This window comes from Trichechus manatus, unplaced genomic scaffold (genome assembly GCF_000243295.1).
Source record: "Trichechus manatus latirostris isolate Lorelei unplaced genomic scaffold, TriManLat1.0 scaffold00068, whole genome shotgun sequence".
Lineage (NCBI taxonomy): Eukaryota > Metazoa > Chordata > Mammalia > Sirenia > Trichechidae > Trichechus > Trichechus manatus.
The window spans coordinates 12,681,094-12,700,384 of NW_004444004.1; the positions used below are offsets into that span (position 1 = coordinate 12,681,094).

Sequence of the window (19,291 nt, forward strand, 5' to 3'; positions counted from 1 at the left end):
CAACACTGTCCCTTCTCAACCTTGGGTTCCCTATCACCAGCTTTCCTGTCCCCTCCTGCCTTCTAGTCCTTGTCCCTGGACTGCTGTCCCTCATTAGTCCTGTTTTGTTTTATGAGGCTGTCCAGTCCCTAGCTGAACGGTGAACTTCGGGAGGGGCTTCACCACTGAGCTAAAAGGGTGTCCGGGGGCCATATTCTTGGGGTTTCTGGTTTTTTTTTTTTTAATTTTCAGAAGAGGTAAAGATGCTGTTATATCTAGACCTCGTGTGTTGTTAAACTAAAAATCCAAACCAGTTGCTTGCGAGACGATTCTGACCCCATGGGCGGTGCAAAAGGTTAATGCGCCCAGCTGCAAGCAGAAAAGTTGGAGGTTTGAGTCTACCCAGAGGTGCATTGGAAGAAAGGCCTGGCAATCTACTACCGAGAAATCAGCCACTGAAAACCCTCTGGAGCATGGTTCATGTGTCCTTACATGGTCACTATTAAATGCCTACCACATTGTTGTCACCCCTGTTTTATAATGGGGAAACAGGCATGATTTTGAGTGAGGTGGGCCATATTTACCAAACAACAGAACAAGTAACAAACTCCAGGTGTCTTGATTCTTTTGAAGTGATCATATGAAGAAGCACTAGCTCCTATACCAAGTTCTACAATAAATCAGGAGGAGGGGGAAGAAATTTGTGTGTATGGATTTCTGATGATCTCCTTCTCTTGGGAAACACTTTATTTCTGAACAAGCTGAGGTCTCTTTAGTGGGAAAGTAGGAGGTGAGGGCCAAAAAAAGGGATGGGATTGTTATTGAGAAATGCGGGCAAGATCAGTATAGATGTTTCCTTGCCAAAGTAAGCCTAAGGATTTTCAGAACTGTTTGTAATTGGCCGTTCTTCCCTTTCTTTGCTATTTGAATAACTATATGGAAAAAAAAAAATCTCAACACTGGCTCTGCAGAGGTACCTGGGATCATTTTCATGAAACTGTTTTTATGATTTTTTTTTTCAAGTGGGTTAGTGCTGTCCAAAAATAACAACATAGATATTTCTTTCAATACCTTTTATATTAAGTAGTTTAGTTTTCCCACTTGAGCAACTGCCAACTTTATGCCTTGCAGGACCTGTTGTCACAGTGCTCGTGGTGTGACTAGAAGAGTTCTATTGGCATAATCAGTTTATTTTCCTAAGTTAACTAGTTTCTAATGCTTTCGTGCATAAAATGGTTTCCTAGAGACCCAAAGGAGAGAATAAGATTACCACCTTCTAAGGTGCCTAATTTACCACCAAGAAATAAGAAGTTCTGGAAGGCTTTGAATCAAATGTTGCAAACATTGAACTAAGTCATTATTTAAACGCTCACAGGGGCCAAGGGCGCTCCTTATGTCCAGCTGAGTATTTATGACATCCTCTATAGCTTGTGGAGCAAAGAGGGCTCTCCCTGTTAATTTGACCTCGGGGAGAATTGCTCCTCCACTGCTGGTGACCGACTTGACTGCTTCTAGAGGAACTTTGCCTTGTCTGCTCCTTCCGGAAGGTCTGTAGAATTCTCACCAGGAGGGCCAAAAGAGAATTCCATAAGGTTCTTGCTTAAATTCTGTAATAACAAGCCCAGCTCCCGCTCCCTTCCTCCATCCCTCCCGTCACTATGTAGCTGGAGCTACTCAGACAATCCACTTCAGGTCAGCAACTTCCGGAGCTCAGAGACCAGTTCGGGCCTAAACGGGACATTGAAGGACTCTTGCATTCGGAGCTCAGATTCTCAGCTTCCAGTCATCCAGGCTGCGGGTTCTACCCTGTCTTTAAAATCTATTTCCAGCCACTGGGTTTTTGTCTTCTTCCTTGTACCATTGTGTCGTTGGCCCAGCTACTACGTCCCTATGTTGACTGCCCTATTGTATATCTAAAATTCTGCCTTGATTTTCTGGCCAGTTGCCCAGTTCCTCGAAGCATGAGTTCTGGCCCTGTTGCTGGTCCTGCCGAGGAGAGGTGCCCTACCTCACACCATGACCATACAGCAGCTTGAGCTCAGCAAAGTGGAGCTGTGGAATGAAGGGGTGAGTGTCTGCTTAGAGAACTCAGGAGGCAGAGCACCCAGGATGAAGCAGTTCAGCAAGTAGCCCTACTGAAGATTGAATTAGAGCCAGGGTCTATTAATTTCCTGGGGCTGCCGTAAAAAGTTACTCCACCCTTAGTGCTTAAAACAACGTGAGGGTATTACCTCACAGTTTTGGAGGTCAGAAATACAAAATGGATTTTACTGGGCGAAAGTCAAACTATCTGGAGGACTAGTTGCTTTTGGAGGCTCTAGAGGAGAATCCATTCCCTTGGCTTTTCCAGCTTCTAGAAGCTGTTCCCATTCCTTGGCCCATGGCCCCTTCCTCCATCTTCAGGCTAACAACAGCTGGTTGAATCTGTCTCACATCACTTCACTCAGACCTCAGCATCCATCATTACTTTTCCTTCTCTGCCTCTGAACCTCCTGCTTCCGTCTTTCACTTACAAAGACCCTTGTGATGATGTTGGGTAATCAGATGACCCAGAATGATCTCCAAATTGCAAAATCCTTAATCATATCTAAAAAATCCCTTTTGTTATGTAAGGTAACATATTCACAGGTTCTGGAGACATGGACATGTTTGGGGGGCCATTCTTCTGCCTACCACACAGATCATTGCTAGAGGTTGAGGAATGGTGGGAATCCTAGGATCAGGTGAGTTCCCAACATGAGTACTGACATTATGGTGGAGGCGAAACAGAGATCTGATAACTGGGAAACCATGAGGTAGGTGCAGAAGTCCTCACAGAATTAGAATGAAGCAGCACAATCCCTTTTGAGCATATTTGGCAGAAAGAAGGGAGTACAGATTTGCAGTCTGCAATTTCAATTTGGATATTTTCTTAAATTCTTCATAATTAAAATTATATTCCCACACAGAACTCCTTCAGTCTGGAGATCTTACAGTGGGCACTGGTTTCAGACTTGGGGTGTTTCAGGATACAAACTGGCCAGACACTTAGCAGGCACTTAGCCAGCTCAGGCCTATAGAATTTTCCATCCTCGACTAAAGAAAAGAGCAAAGAGGGGTGTGTGCGTGTGTGCGTGTGTGTGTGCGTGCGCGTGCGTGTGTCTCTTTAAAAGAGAAAGTGATGGTTTCACATCACGGAGAATAACTCTTTGGCTGACAAGCCCCAAGACATCTCTCATGTGTGTTACGTGAGAGATGCTTCACCTCTCCTGAAGATCAAGTTAGACCGGGCATGGCCTTCCTGCATCTCCAAGGTAATCACAGAACTCCTTCCTAGAAATGGGTTTGTAAAGCACATGGTTGGAGAAGCAGAGAGGAGGACTGGAATGTCTCGGCTAGTTCCTTCTGGCTTCAAGATTATTTCAATTGATTGAGAGATAAATTGAAACTTCCTCTCTCCACCAAACTCATTCATCGACATTTTAGAGAGACACACCGCAAAAACTTCCTGGCTGATCACATTTGCACCAGCCCTCCTCACACTGGCCAGTATAATATCCGTGATGATCTGACGGCAGAGAGCTTTACTGCCCTGAAGAAGCACTCTGTCAGAGATTTGGATTGCATTTTGTATTTTTACATCAATTCTAATTGGCCCTGGCCTTATTTCTCACAGACCCAGACTCGTTTTTTTTCAGGCCCTTGGATAATTGACCTGGCTGTAACATACTGAAAATCATTATGTAAAAGGTAGGGGCAGCCCCCAGATTTTGTTAAAAAAATCTCTAGAGAAAAAAATATACATTACCTGTCTTCGTTTTCTCCTGTTCCTTTCTTTCTTTTGTTTTTCTCAATAGGAAAACAGTTCCAATTGTCCTTGTAAGCCACCTCAATTAAAAAAATTCAGATGTTTTCCATGTAATGATGTTAAAAAATTTAAATAATGTATTTATACCTTACCTAATTTCTACTAATTTATAAAATATGAAAGGGTATTAAGAGCAGTTGTATTTAAGTCTTCTTTAGAAACTGGTATGTATTTTCTCCAAATTATGGACTTTCTCCTTTAACCTGGCGCGCATGCGCGTGTTTTCTTGATGATTTACTACTTTCTGTTTTGGGGTTTTCCTGTTTCTACTGGCCCTCCGCTGAACTTCATGGTTTATGGGTGGTGGCTGTGCATGAGGTGCTCTGGCCGGGAATTGAACCCCGGTCTCCTGCATAAACTTCATTACAGAGTTGGTGCCTTAAAACCCTGGAACACCTGGGATTGTGGTATTGCAGAGGAACTAGAATGCAAGTGTGGTGTTTGAAGAGTGAGCTAGCGAGAGAGAGAGAATTGCATGCTGAGCTGGGGAAGATAGCTGCCATGGCTGAGGAAGAAGATAGATACTTCCCTTGGTTTCATGCTAAAGTCTCAAGGGAAATGCTTTTAGAACTGTTGCTTGAAAGGGAAGCAGAGAAATCCGTCTCCACTGATTTCCCTTTTAATGGATTAAATCTACTTAGGGCAAGGTGGGGTGAGGAGTGGGGGAAGGCAAAACAAGGACAGAGGGGACTCAAGGATAGAAAAAGTTAAGAAGAAAGGGTTTTTTTGCGTTATAATAGACCAAGAGACCAGAGATTAAAATATTAACAATATTTAATGAGGGAAGCAGTTTATTTTTAGACTCAGGCCAGAAGAAATCAAACCCTTCAGAAAGTATACTAAGTAAAATAGGGCAGTTTTGTCTGGGACCACAGGGGTGAGTAGACATTTATTCAGTGGATGGAGGCAGGGCACACTGTCACCTTACGTAATTCAAGATCCCAAATCAGTTAGTGAAGGGGTTTAGAAAATACTCGTATGCAGTTCTCGACTGTATATGATAATTGGAACCCATAAAAAACCTGTAGAGGCCAGATCTCTTTGGAGGGCCACGGGTGGTGGGGTTCATGTGCCAGGTCTGCCTGGCCTTGTCTCCTCTAGGGTAGAAGAGGTCAATAGTTCATACCTGTTCCAGACCCATATTTTTCAGAGCCACAAACCTTGTTAGACAGGGCTGCCATTTGAGCCCTTGCGACTTTTTCAGAGTGGCCCCTGCAGGGGCTGGCCTCCTCTCACTCAGCAAGTCCTCTCTACCAAGCTGCTTTCTTCTCTTTTCCACCTTCTGTGTTGTTATCTGGCTTTGAGTTGGCCCCATACTCATGCTGACCCCACACCCAGTGAACAAAATGCTTCCTGGTCCTGCCCCATCCCCATGATCTTTTTCATTGGTTGATTTTCAGAAGTAGATTACCAGGCGCTTCTTCCTAGTCCCCCTAAGTCAGGAAGCTCCGCTGAAACCTGTTCAGCATCACAGCAACAGGCACGCCTCTGCTAACAGATAGGTGGGTGGTGGCTGTGTATGAGGTGCTCTGGCCACGAATCACACCCCAGTCTCCTGCACGGAAGGTGAAAATTCTACCACTGAACCACCAATGCCCCCACTTCGCCTTCTATTGCACCCAACAGCTCTCCTTCATTCTGGTTTTCCTCACCTGCTGCTCTTGGTGTTCATCTCTGCAATGCCACTTTCCAGGAAAATCTTTATATCTGGCTCCCTGGTTCAATTCCATCACCACAACTCTCCTATAGCTAGCCCTTTGCTTCTCCCTTCCATCATGCTCTGAGAACTTCGTTCTACTGTGGGCAAACTCCCACTCTCCCCTTCTCATCTTTTCCTCATATCTTCTTTCGCTCTCTCCTCAGTGTTCAGCCAAATAGTATTCTGCACGAGACAGAGCCACCACTCTGTTTCTTTTATTTTTTTCAACCTATTCTCTACCCAAGGATGGAAAATTCCAAAGGCCTGAGCTAGTGATGGCTGGGTGCCTTTTCTGGAAATCCAATGGTCTAGGCGCCAAGGGAATGCCCTGGAACTCGCATCTGGCAAGGTTGTCCCCTAAAATGTCCTGGTTTGGGGTTTAGTTCCAACTAAAAGAAGGGGAGGTTTTATCTACGGGATTATGGAATAAGAATGAAGAGTTTAAGATATGATACAATAACAACTATAGAGTCCGATTTTTGTCACTTTGTTTTTTCTGCTGGGCTTAATTGGGAAAGATTGGCCTTTTGGGTTTACTATGCCTCTCAAAAGCGAAACCTTTCACATGAGAGGCAAATGAAGTTCCTGCAGCTCTGTTTAACTGAGGATTTTGCTTTGCTGAGGTAATTATTTGAAGGAAGCCAGGTACATTTCAGAGCCACCCGAGTGGGCATCCTGGGGAATATAGGAGCATCCTCCCAGTTGTTACCAGGTACAGTTGAGGAGGTCTGCCCCACCCTGATATTTCTTACCTGGAGAAATAATTTGGGCAGAGTTTTGTCCAGATGTCTTTTATAATAAGTATAACAAGTCAGAGTGGACTCCCACCTTGACAGTAAGCAAAGCAATGATCATCTTGAAATATCTAGAAACTACCATTCTGCCACCTCTCAGGGAAGGGTGGAGGGAAAATAACAAAATCTCCAAACCCATACAAATACCAACTCCATCTTCACTGGCTCCTGATGAGCACCAGATTTCCCAGAGGGACCTTTACCAGTAAGGCCCATCTCATTCTTGAATTCTTTTCTCCCCCCATATCCTTTCCTGTGGCCTCTACTCACTCTATTACACACTATATACCTTCTCAGTGTATAGCGTATACATTTGCTTGTGCAGATTCCTCATCCTGGAATGCCGTTGCAGCCCCTTCCCTGCCTAAGAGAATCCTATCTGTGCTGTAGGGCTCAGGTGAAATGGCTTGTCCTCCACAATCCCCCCTGTTTGGAGTGAATTGCTCCTTCTGCAGGGCTAGGGCCTCATCTTGTATTCCATTCCTAAGGCTGCTGTAAATGTGGTAGCTTAAACCAACAGAAATCTATTCTGTCACAGTTCTGGAGGCTAGAAATCCAAAACTGATAATCACTGTGCCGCACTCCCTTCAGAGACTCCAGGGAAGAATTCGTTCCTTGTGTCTTCCAGCTTGAGAGGCTGCTGGCAGTCCTTGGCTTGTGGCCGATCACTCCAATTTCTGCCTTCATAGTCACATTGCCTTCTCTTCTGTCTGTGTCACATTTCCCTCTTTCTCTTGTAAGGACCCTTGTGATGGCATTGAGGGCTCACCCAGATAATTCAGGAGGTTCTTCCCATCTCACGATCTTTAATCACATCTGCAAAAAAAAAAAAAAAAAAAACCCTTTTGTCATAAAAGGTAATATTATAGGTCTTGGGGATTAGCATGGGGGCATTTTCAATCTACCACACCGGTTCTTTAGTTTTTGAGAGAATTTCATTCTGTCTCATTGTTTTTCACAGCCTCTCTCATTCATCCATTAGAATGTGAATGCCTTAAGGAGCTAGCAGGAGAGTGGAAAGAGCTAATGCTTACTAGTCAAAGCTCCAGAAGGGCCCAGCTATTCCACTGACAATAGATATTACCTTGGGCAGGCTATTTAACTTTTTGGAATCTCTTGGTGCTCATTTGTAAAATGGAAATAATATTATCAACTTCAGTGGGCCCTGCAGAGTTCTTTATGATAACAACAACAAAATTTAAACAACATGAGTGTTCAAAATAGAGGATTGGGCAAATATTTAGCCATACAGCAGAAAACCACACCATCATTCAATTGAGATCTATATTTTTTACTGACATAGGAAATGTTTAGGTTATGAAGCAACATGTAAAGTATCCCGTTTTTGTAAAATAATGCATATGGGATATATGTGAATTTAGTTACATAATCACTCTGTCTCAGTTTTCTCATCTGTAAAATGGAAATAGTAATAGTACCAACTTCACAGGGTTGTTGTAAGGATGGACTAAAATAATAACAATAAAACACTTAGAACAATGCCTGGCTTGTGATAAGCACTGAATAAATGTTAGCTATTAGTGTTACGGAGCCCTGGTGTCGCAGTGGTTAAGAGCTTGACTGATTAATAGCCAGAGCTCTTAAGCAAAAAGGTCAGTGGTTTGAATCCACCAGCCGCTCCTTGGAAACACTATGGGGCAGTTCTGCTCTGTCCTGTAGGGTCACTATGAGTTGGAATCGACTTTGACAGTAACAAGTTTTTTATTAGTGTTATTGTTATGTTCTAAGAAAGCGTTCTCAAAGGGTTTGCCTGTGTATGTGGTGGGTATCAGTGTGTATATGTGTGTGTGTGTGTATGTGTATAATGTGCATATATAATATAATGTTACAGTGCTTATCTCTGGATGGTGAGATTATGAGTAAATTTTATTCTTTGTATTTTCTGTTTCAAAATGTTTTTGTTTATTAATTTATTTTACATTAAGCATGTAGTATTTTTATGATCGGAAAAAGTAGAGCAGAAGACAAGTCCCATGCTTGCCTTTCAGGGTTGTTATATTTAATTATGTGACATATAGTATCTGTATAGTAATTAGCATGGAACTGTTATTATTAAGATAGTAATCTCCTGTAAACCTGCACCTTGTTGTCCAGTGCTTTGCACACCCCTGATTCTTTGTTTCTTGAATGAAAAATTAGGATGGTCTAGAGGTTAAAAAAACTCATTGCTGTCAAGTTGATTCCAACTCTAGCGACCCTATAAGACAAAGTGGAACTGCCCCATAGGGTTTCCAAGGAGCAGCTAGTGGATTTGAACTGCTGACCTTTTGATAAGCAGCCTGAGCTCTTTACCACTGCGCCACCAGGGCTGGGGTCTAGAGGTTAGAAACTTCAGTTCCCATTTGCTTCCCCTTCCTATCTGCTTAAGTATTTCCCAAACTTAGGTCGTAATGTGTTCTCTATAGGGTCAAGTTTCAAAGAACACATATCCTTATGTACACACACACGTGCACACACATACACGCCTATATATCTACATATATTTTGTATGTTTCATATTATTTTTATAATGTTTGAGAGGCAGAAATGCCCACCCTGAATTTTCTGAAATGTAAGTAAAAATAGCTCTTGTTGTTTTGCATGTGAAATGTGTCTCAGGTTGTTGCTACTGGAGCCATCCTTTGGTGCCATTAATAAGATTAATCACTAAAAAACCAAAATCAAACCAAACCCATTGCCGTTGAGTCTATTTTGACTCAGAGGGACCCTATAGGACAGAGTAGAACTGCCCCCACAGCGTTTCCAAGGAGCGGCCGGTGGATTCCAACTGCCAACCTTTTGGTTAGCAGACATAGCTGTCAACCACTGTACCACCAGGGCTCTAAGATTAATCACTAGAAGGACGTGAATTTCAAATAAAGCTAAGAAATAGGTTATATGCATTGATGGTGCAAGGATTTCTGCTCGCAAGTTTCCTGATTTTGTACATGCTGTATCTCCTGTTTAAAAAGATCTTTAGACTTCTTGTGGATTTAAAAATAAATAGATGGGAGAATTACTGATGAATTAGAAGCTTTGAAATGGAAGGGCTTACTCTGACATTTAAGACAATTAGATTATGGTGCACGTCTTGATAAGCAGGGTCTCTTTTTCCCTCTGTGCTCTAGATGCCTTTTTTTTTCTTCGATCAGTACGCACATCTCAGATCATTTCTTTCTTTTTGCTTCTGTTCTTCTGTCTGTCTTCTTATTACATTTCTCACTTTTTTCCCCCAACCTTCACTCTGATCATAATCAAAAGCTGGTATATAAGAAATGATCTGTTGTATATCAAGTAGTTTTGAATATTTCTTATTCATAATTTAAAAAAGTCATATGCATGAAATATTCTATTCTTTGTAAAAAAACAAACTAAATGTGGTTCTTTTTTGCTCAGATGACTCTTTAATTTTCCTGTCAGTGGTCCTAATAGTTAAAAAATTTTTTTTTCCTCTTGCGGAGTTGTTTGGCATAATCATGAAGACTAACTAGGGAATATGAATTGACACTTTGAAGGCTTTGGATGAAGGGTGCTAGGTAGAAGCAAGGCAGATTTATTCTTTGAGTGGGGGATTATGAGTCAGAAGTTTTTAAAGATCTCCTCTTCACTGCGTGAACCTGGAGGCAGTGAATCTGGAGGCAGTGCATTGATGAAATGTGTTTGTGACCACCTAAATCGTTGTAAGGAAGTATATGATAATCAAGTTCAGGCTTTGTTACTGCTGTGTTTCTTCAGTGCTGCCTATATGTAAATCCAGTTGGGGTGAATCAAATCATTTAACATACACCAGAGGAATCTGATTTTTGAATGAACTTTAAGGGAGCCCTTTGGCAAAGCAAAGAATCCCTTTGTAATGCAAATGATCACCTTTCATTTACATATTTTGTAAGGTAAGATTGGATGATTTAAGTTTTTGTAATACCCTGACATTCCTTTGCCATTTAAAATACAATTGTTTTAGTGCCTGGGAGAGAAATGTTCCTCTGGGAAGTTGCATTAACTCCTTCAGGCCTGAAGAAGCCGGAAACTGAATAATACCCTTGTCACCTGAAGGATTTAAAATAGCCTTTGTAAGTAAGTGGCTCCTTAGTCTCTGAGAGAACATGACTTATTCTTTCATTGTAACCTGAAAGAAATCCAAGTGTCAGAAGACACCAGGAAATGGACTGAAGTTATGCTTTTAAACATCAGTACTAGAGGTTTTAGATATTAGGAAACCAATATGATATAGTTTAAAAGCTGATAGTTGGAGCCACTGTATTGGGATGTGGCTGAAAGGGCAAGAGGTGGACTGGCAGTCCTTTGTAGAATATTCTTTGCAGAAATTCTTGCTGGCGCATTAAAGGTCTTGAGCTCTGGCTGTACTCTATGTACCACCGTCCTGTGAGCCCACCCTCTGTCCCCGTATTTCAGACTGCTCCATCTTTAAATATGGCCCCATGTTTCTTCTGTTAGCTTTACTTAGGGTTACCTCCCCGGCAAGCAGCTTTTGGATCCATCTTCTGCAAATGACCAGTGAAAGGCAACAGTATGTATTAGAACAAGTCTTACATTAATGTTGGGAGATTACATTTTTGTACCTCTTAAAACCCATGTTCTTGACAATAACACAGGGGCCTAGAGGGTGATGTTCTCCAAGTCTGGGTCAACCTTTGCCTTCCATTGACCTCAATGGATGCCAGTCAGTGGAAAAATATGATCAGAGTTCACCCTATGGAATCATTGCTTAATATTGTAGATGACTCATTGGAATTAGTGTGTTAGAAAATCACTTCCAGATGTGTAGCAGAAACTTCCAAAAGGCAGAAATAAACTCTGGAAAACTGGGTTCGTTTTCTTTTTATGATCTTATGGTCAGAATCAAATCTCCTCTACATGGTTACTCAATGTATATTTGGGGTTCTAAGTAGCGTGATACAGTTCACTTACTTTTAGACTGACACCATAAGTTGGAGAGGAGGGCTGCCTTTAGTCTGCCTCCTTATCCCATATCGTTTGGCCTCTCCATGTCTCCCATCTTCTCACAATGATGAATGGTCTGGAAGCCTCACCTCCTTCTTCAGGACTTGGCCTCATTCCTTATCATTATCAGCAAACATTCATTGAGCATTCCTATGTGAAAACATTTTGCTAGGTTCTGTGAAGAATGGAAGAAATATACAATTTAGTTGGAGAGCAGCAGAAACATGGGTAATGTAACAAAGTGACGGAGAACATGAGCTCTGGTTGAAATGCCACTTTCTAGCTATGGACTATTGGGAAAGTTACTTCAGCTTTCTAAGCCTCAGTTTCTTAGTCTATAAAATGGGAGCAATGGTGATAATACCTACTTCACATGGTGATTGTGAGGTGTAAATGAGGTAATTCAAGGTAAGTACTTGGCATATGCTAAGTGTTAGCTATTATTATTATTCATCTCACTTGCCTCTGTAGTTTTTGTGTGTATTTGTGTTAAAGGGGGAACGTGGGACGTGAGTTGTAGGGTTAGACTCTCCAAGAGGCAACCCGGAAACCCTGGTGCTGTAGTGTTAAGTGCTGTGGCTGCTAAGCAAAAGGTCAGCAGTTCAAATCCATCAGGTGCTCGTTGGAAACTCTATGGGACAGCTCTACTTTGCTATAGGGTCGCTATGAGTTGGAATCGACTCAAGGGCAACGGGTTTGTTTTTTTGGTTTTTAAGAGGCACCCACAGTATTTGATTTGTTGGGATTCTCTTCAAAATTACTCCAGTAGAGGATTCACTGGCTTCTTGTATTCAGGGACTTTTTAGGTGGGTTCTGTTAAAAGAGGTAATGTGTTGTCCTCTCCTTGGAGGCACCAGATGACAGATCTTGCAGCTTATCCAATAGTCAGAGGAAAGTATTTATAAGTAGCACAGCCTGGAGCCCTTGCAGAAGCCAAGTCTGCTCCAATAAGGTGTTTTTGGTAAATAAAATCTTATGTTTTCCATCCTATTTAGTTTTTCACAACTTACTTTTATCGTGTTGTATTTGAGTTTTCTGTTAAATGTGTATTCTACCCCCAGATCTCAAATGTAACATCAATAAGTGTGTTTCTGTAATCTAGCATGATAAAAACATTTCTAAAACTCGAAAACTTCATCAGAGAGGAAAAGATCCTTACCGTGACCGTTCCATGGAGACTTACGTCTCTACTCTTTTTGAAGAGTTAAAAATGGTTAGGAATTTGTAAGAGCACACATTTTGGAGTCAGACAGCCTTGGCTTTGAATCTTGACCATGTTAGTTTTCTGTTGCTACATAATAAATCACCACAAACTTCGCAGCTTAAAATAACACATTATCTCATAGTTCCTGTGGGTCAGAAGTGTGGGCACAGATGAACTGGGTTCTCTGATCAGGGTTTCACAGGACTGAAATCAAGGTGTTGTAAACTGTATTCTCATCCTGGAGGCTCGAAGGCCCTTTCCAGGCTCACTCAAGTTGTTGGCACAATTCAGTTCTTTGCAGTTGTATGACTGAGGTGCCCATTTTCTTGCTGGTAGTCAGCCAAGGGTCTCTGGCAGCTCCTAGAGGCCACTCTCAGGTTGTAGCCACATGGCTCTCACACATAACATGAAAGTTTACTTTTTCAAAGCCAACGGGTGAATCTCTCTTCAGGAAAGGCCTAATCCCTCTTTTAGGGCTCACCTGATTAGCTCAGGCCCACCCAGAATAATTTCCCTTTTGATTAACTCAAAGTCAATTGATGAATAATCTAATTATGGGAGCAATAACACATGATAGTCACAGATCCACTTACTTTCAAGGGGAGGGAATTATACAGGACAAGTAGACCAGGGGCCAGGAATTTTAGGGGGCATTTTAGCATTCTGCCTATCATAGACTATATCACTTACTTGGGCAAGTTGCCTAACCTCTCTTAGTGTCAGTTTTTTCATTGATAAATGTGAGTGCCAATCGTATTTTCTACATGATAGGGTTTTTGAGAGGATAAAATGAGATAACAAATGTAATCTAATGCTTTTAGCATAGCACCTGGTACTTACCTTTTCCCTTACCTCTGACCTAAACCTAACCAGTTGCTGTTGAGTCGATTCTGACTCATGGTGACCCCATGTGTTGCAGAGTAGAACTGTGCTCCATAGGGTTTTCATGGCTGTGACCTTCCAGAAGTAGATCACCAGGCCTTTTTTTCTTCTAAGGCACCTCTGGGTGGGTTTGAAAAAACAGTTTGATATATCAGTGGTCTATCATTGAGAATATTTTTGAATAAAAAAATTGGTACCTTGTAGAGCAGGAAATAGCAGCTTACAGGGCCTGTTAAACCAAAACCAAACACATTGCTGTTGAGTTGATTCTGACTCATGGTGACTGTATAGGACAGAGTAGAACTGCCCCATAGGGTTTCCAAGGAGTGACTGGTGGATTTGAATGGCCAGCCTTTTGGTTAGCAGCCAAACACTTTACCGCTGCACCACCAGGACTCCCCAGGGCCTGACAGGTTTCCGACCTCAGTGTAAGGATATTCAACAGTTCAGCTTCCTGTAGTCTTGAAATTTAGCTTAATTTATTTACATAAGTTAACTGAGGCACAGCCATTTCAAGGAACTTTTGAGTATGGTTTCAGGGCCATCCCTAGAAGAAAATGAGTATGTGTTGCTTCTTCTCATTGCTTGTAGACATTGATTTTATTTCAATAATACTTGGCAAACAAACACCCACATGACAAACAGTTGTTTAGAAGCCCCATTTTGCAGGTGGGAGTGGTTAGAGAGGAAGGGAGGGAAGCTATGAGAAAACACGAAACAAAGGGAAAAGAGGGCAAAGAGACAAGAAAGGGAATGCCTGCTGTTTACTAAGGGGGGAATCACTTTTGGAGAATTTGATTCTTTGGGATTGAACTGAGCTTGGGTGTCACTTTTCAGAATAATTACGTAAACATTGCACTCCATCAACAAATCTGCATGTTTATTTTCCATGTGAGAAGTTTGGAAGTTTGAATGTGTAGTTAAGAACTAGCCAGAGAAAGGGTAGCTTGTGGAATGTCTGCCTGATAGAAATGAGGAACCTTAAAAGCCTACAAGATCCCATGGCCCTCCCACCCCACCTGCCCCCACTGGGCTTGACAGCCACACCCAGTGTGGGTTTCCTTTCTGTGACTCTCCCTAGTTCACATGTGTCTTTCTGTTTAAGCTGCCTAAGGAGGAGGAGGAGCCAGGTTGGGGGAGGAGTCATGAGTTTGTTACCTCATTGAGAAGACCTCTGTTCTTGTTCCTTTAGCTGCAGAAGGGAAGTCTAAAAAGAGGTACAGTGAAACCTATGAGAGCTGAAACTTGATGGGACTGCCTTGTTTTTCTGGGTCTTGCAAGTTTTCCACCGTTGACAGGGTGAAGTCACCACTTTTCTGTTGCTCTGTATTTAGTGGAAAATATTTGAGTTTTTCTTCGCTGATCTGTTTCCACCTTACACAGGTTCCAGCTTTCACAGGTTTTACTGTATAAGGCTTTCCTTCCCCATCTATAGTGCAAACAGTTAATGCACCAAAAAACTGGCATATTGAGTCTGCCCAGAGGCACCTCAGAAGAAAGGCCTGGCAATCTACTCATGAAAAATCAGCATTGAAAAGCCTATGGAGCATAGTTCTCCTCTGACACACATGGGATCACCATGAGTCAGAATTGACTCATCGGCAGCTGGGTCCCCATCTATGCTTTAGGCCGTCTGCCTGCTCCCTAAAACTTTATACCTATACCTTCTTTAAAACATAGAGTTGATTATATATTTTTGGATTATAATAGCAGTATTTGTTTGTTCTAGAAACATTTGGGGAAAAACAGAAACGGGAAAAAAAAGGAAGAAAAAATCACCTACAATTCCACCACCTGGAATACAGAAATTTTTAACATTTTAATTTGAACATATTTACTTTTAACTACCTTAGATTTGTCAGTTAAAATGACAGTTACTTTCTACCACTTCCTGTATAGGTGGTACAGTAACACCTACTTATTTCCCTGTCAAATTTCAGCACCTTCCTTAAACAATCCACAAACAGCAGAGAAATGAAACAGGCCCCTGAGTAGTGAAGAACTTGGCTGCTGTGGCAGGCGTTCTGTCGCAAGGACTTTCCTCAGCAGTGCAGTGGTTCTCTGGTCATGACCAGATCACGGGGACAGCTGCTGGGAAGAGTGCAGGGACCTGGAGTCAGCAGGTCTGCTTCCAGCTACAGTTTTAAGTAAGGGAAAGGGCTTTAAAAGGCTTTGGTCATTCTCATGCTACAAACTGAGCCCTAGAGCAGCATCACATTTAGCCAGCATTGATTCAAGTCCTTGTATGGAGTGTGACTCTTGCTTGCAGAGACACTGAGGGCTCTTGTGCCTCCGATCTCAGCTATTCTGTCTACTGCTGGGCCTTCTGAAAGGTGCTTTCTGGCCAAGGGCTCCTGAGATGAGCGAAAGACACTGGGGCTTGCAAAGGGGCTGTCTCTGCCTGTTTGCCTGATGACCACCTTGCTTACAGCCTGAAAGCAGCTACCCGCCATTGCGGTGTTTAAAAGAATGCAAGGGGCAAGCCTATGACCTGGCCAGAGACTGCACCTTCTCCGGTAGGTGCTGGCATGTGTTTGGGTTCCCGGAAGCTCTTACTCTGGGCTTGGCCTGGATTGCTCCCTGAGAGAGACTTCTGAAGGGTCAGACAAAGAGGGAAAGGCTCAGTAGTTTAGCAAGGAGTGGAGTGTCTGATAAGGAAAGTTATTAAGCATTTCAATAGGCTCTGCCTTGAATTCTGGAAAGATATTTCTTTCCAGTTTTTGAAGATGGCACAGTATGTAAATGAGGAATGAAAATTGCATTGGAGAAAGTGGACTTAAATGGAAAGAAGTCCTTAGCATTTGGTCCATCCTCTACCTATGCGTACATAAAGCAAAGAAGCAATAATCCTGTTTTGCCAGAATTATCTTGATTGTGAAATATGTAACCAGTGGTGGTGATATAATCACACTGATTATTCCTCCTTTAAAAGCCTCAGAATTTCACATGCAAGCAAGTGCTGTCCTCTGAATAGTCACCCACATGGGAAGCCACACACTCCCTCATGTTGTCATTGCTCAAAACACAGGGAATTGCCCTCAGAATGAGTTTGAGTCACATGAGATGACCCGGGCCTTTATTATATGCAGTAAGTCCCTGGGTTATGAATGTCCAACTTGAACATCCAACTTAGGGACAACTCCTACTTGCCCTTTAATGTTATGTAAATTTGCCCTCACTTTGAAACTCTTAAACTTGCAACAAATTCTTGATCATAATCACCTTTACTTGGTGCACGTGCAGCTTTTAACCCTTGGAAAGGCTTCGAGCCTGTTCTTGCACTAAAGTAAGGCTAAATAAGAACCATATGCACCTGTTCTATCTTACCGACAAATTCTACTTAAAGACACACTCAGGAATGGATCTAATTCATAACACGTGGACTTCCTGTAGTCAAATCTCATGTGTTGTAGGTATTTTTATCATTAGATGAGTATCTGTATTTTATTAATAAAGGAAATCATTAAAAAAAACTGACTTCTAATGGTTTAGTTGCATTTCTCATGTCTCCAGCTACACCAGTGTTACCATCTGCCTTATTTTTCAGTTGATATAGATCCAGTCATTTGAAGCTAAAGGGTTCTCTGAGGCTGGAGCTTCACATAGCCTTTTGAAATCCCTAGAATTTTTAAACACCTTGTGTGAGAACTTAGATAAGGATTTACCTCTTCCACTCTTGGAGTAGTGTCATGCACATAGCAGGTGCTCAATAAATATTTGCTGGTGGATGTATCTTGGAAAGCAAAGAGATTTTTGAATACTTGTCCCAAATTGCTTATACTCTGAAGTTTTTGTTATGCTATTTAGAACAATGTAACAATCAGAAATTGATATTAGTCCGCAGTATGAATCCAGTTTGGAAGGAGAAAAAAAAATAGAAAAGTGATGGAGAAACATGAAAATGTTAACAGTGGTCATCTATGGATGGTGGGATTCTTTTTATTTTGTTTTATTGTTGTTGAAAGTATAAACAGCAAAACATAAACCAATTCAACAATTTGTACATGTGCAATTCAGTGACATTGATCACATTCAAGTTGTACAGCCATTCTCACCCTCCTTTTCCAAATTGTTCCTCCCCTGTTAACATGAACTCTCTGCCCCTTGTTGAGTTGCTGTTGTCAGTTTGATCCCATGTATAGTTCTTCAACAGAGCATGATGCTCAAGACAAACATTCTTTATTAAATAAGCTAATCCATTATTTGGTTTAAAGAAGACTTCAGAGGATATTTTAGGTTTAAGGTTTCAAGATTATCTCAGGGCAAAAGTTTCAGGGGTTTATCTAACCTCAGTGGCTCCAGAAAGTCTGGATTCCATGAGAATTTGGGATTGGAATTTTGTTATTTATTTCTCCGCTTTTGATCAGGATTCCTCTATGGAATCTTTGATCAAAACATTCAGTAATGGTAGCAGGGCACCATCCAGTTATTCTGGTCTCATAACAAAGGAGACATTTGTTCATGGATGCAATTAGCTACACCTTCCATTCTCTCTCCTATGCCTGACTCTTCCTCTCCCTCTGCTGCTCCAGGCAAAGAGACCAACTGTTGTGCCTTGGATGGCTGTTTACAAGCTTTTAAGACCCCAGGCACTATGCAAGGAACTAGGAGGTAGAACAGATGCACTAAAAACAATTATTAGGCTAATTACCGAGGATGTCCCATGAAACCATGACCCTGAACCTCCAAATCAAGAAACCAAATCCCACGAGGTGTTTGGTTGTACATAAGCAGCCTCAGCAGCTACTTTTTTTTGGTCATTGCTGTAAATACATCTATCACACAACTTTTGCCAATTCAGATTTTTACAGGTGTACAACTTATTGATAGCAATTACAATAATCAGCTGTGTAACTCTACCCTTTATCAGCAGCAGAGAAAAATAAGCAAGGGAATTGATCCAGGGCTAGGGATTGGCAGTGGATGTTCAGAATGACAAGGGCTTAGTGAGAGGGCTCTTGCCTGTGGGGTCTAGGTTGAATTGAAAGTGAAAGCAAGACAGGAATGATCTGCCATATTGAGAGAATGGTCAAGGGTTATGGTAGTCTAGTTGGAGAATGTCCAGGGGAGAAGGTGTAGAGCTTCTTTTCTAGGAAAGACGTAGTTTTGTCATTATGAAAATGGTTTGGCTCAGCCAGCTGCTATAGGGAGGCTGGCTTGCTCTAAGTCTAAGGTCTCATAGGGGCATTTACCAGGGATAGGAGTTACCATTGTACAACAGGGGATGTTTAGGTTAGGGGGGAATGCTGCTTGGCTCAGCCAGCTGCCATAGAGAGGCTGCATTGCTCTAGGTCTGAGGTCTCACAGACGTATTTACAAGCACCAGGGGTTAACATTGAAAAATAAGGATGTTTAGGTAAGAGGATGGGGGAGTGCATCTCCCTAATGCTGGTAATGAAGCCAGACTCTGGCTTCTGGGCATATGCAACATTGTGTACACTTTGGAGTACTTTTAGGGGAGGAAATAAGAAAATGTACCTGTGGGCACATTCAGCACACAGACTGAATGTGAGCTCAAGGAAGGGAGTGACTGAGAGTGAGAGTTTGTTTAAGGGGAAGTTAGGCAACGGGAAAACTATTACTGTAGTTTTTCACAAATAGCGTACTCACATAAATAATGCCCCCACACATATAACGCGCATAGTATGCTTAGGGAAGTAATGTGCGAGGGGTTTGTACTGTTGGCAAAAAACGTATAATACACAAATTTTTTGCGTAAAAATATGGTACTAGCACGAGTGGAGTTTTTCTTGAGTCATCAACTTTTTTTCAGATATAATCTGAATGCCCAACCAACATTATTCTCTACCTTCTAAGCTTTTCCTTTGCTCCTTGTAGGCATGCCTTCTTCTATGAAAAGTTCATATATGACATTGTAAATTTACCAAAAGAGAAATTAACCAGTGATGATTCATGTTATTAAA

At 41.9% G+C, this 19,291-nt stretch overlaps 1 protein-coding gene across 11 annotated transcripts in view; it reads left to right on the top strand.

Annotated features, from left to right (window-relative positions):
• The window catches only part of DOCK11 (dedicator of cytokinesis 11), a 193,211-nt gene that overhangs the window by 11,367 nt on the left and 162,553 nt on the right, over positions 1–19,291 (top strand). Inside the window, exon 1 of one of the 11 annotated variants that reach the window (XM_023734485.1) lies at positions 1,963–2,046. The exons of the other annotated variants lie outside the window; for them this stretch is intronic. Within the exon in view, the coding sequence (XP_023590253.1) occupies positions 1,996–2,046 (51 nt within the window). The 5' untranslated portion in view covers positions 1,963–1,995. Of the gene's footprint in view, positions 1–1,962; positions 2,047–19,291 lie in introns of those variants that run through there. 11 annotated transcript variants of the gene reach the window in all.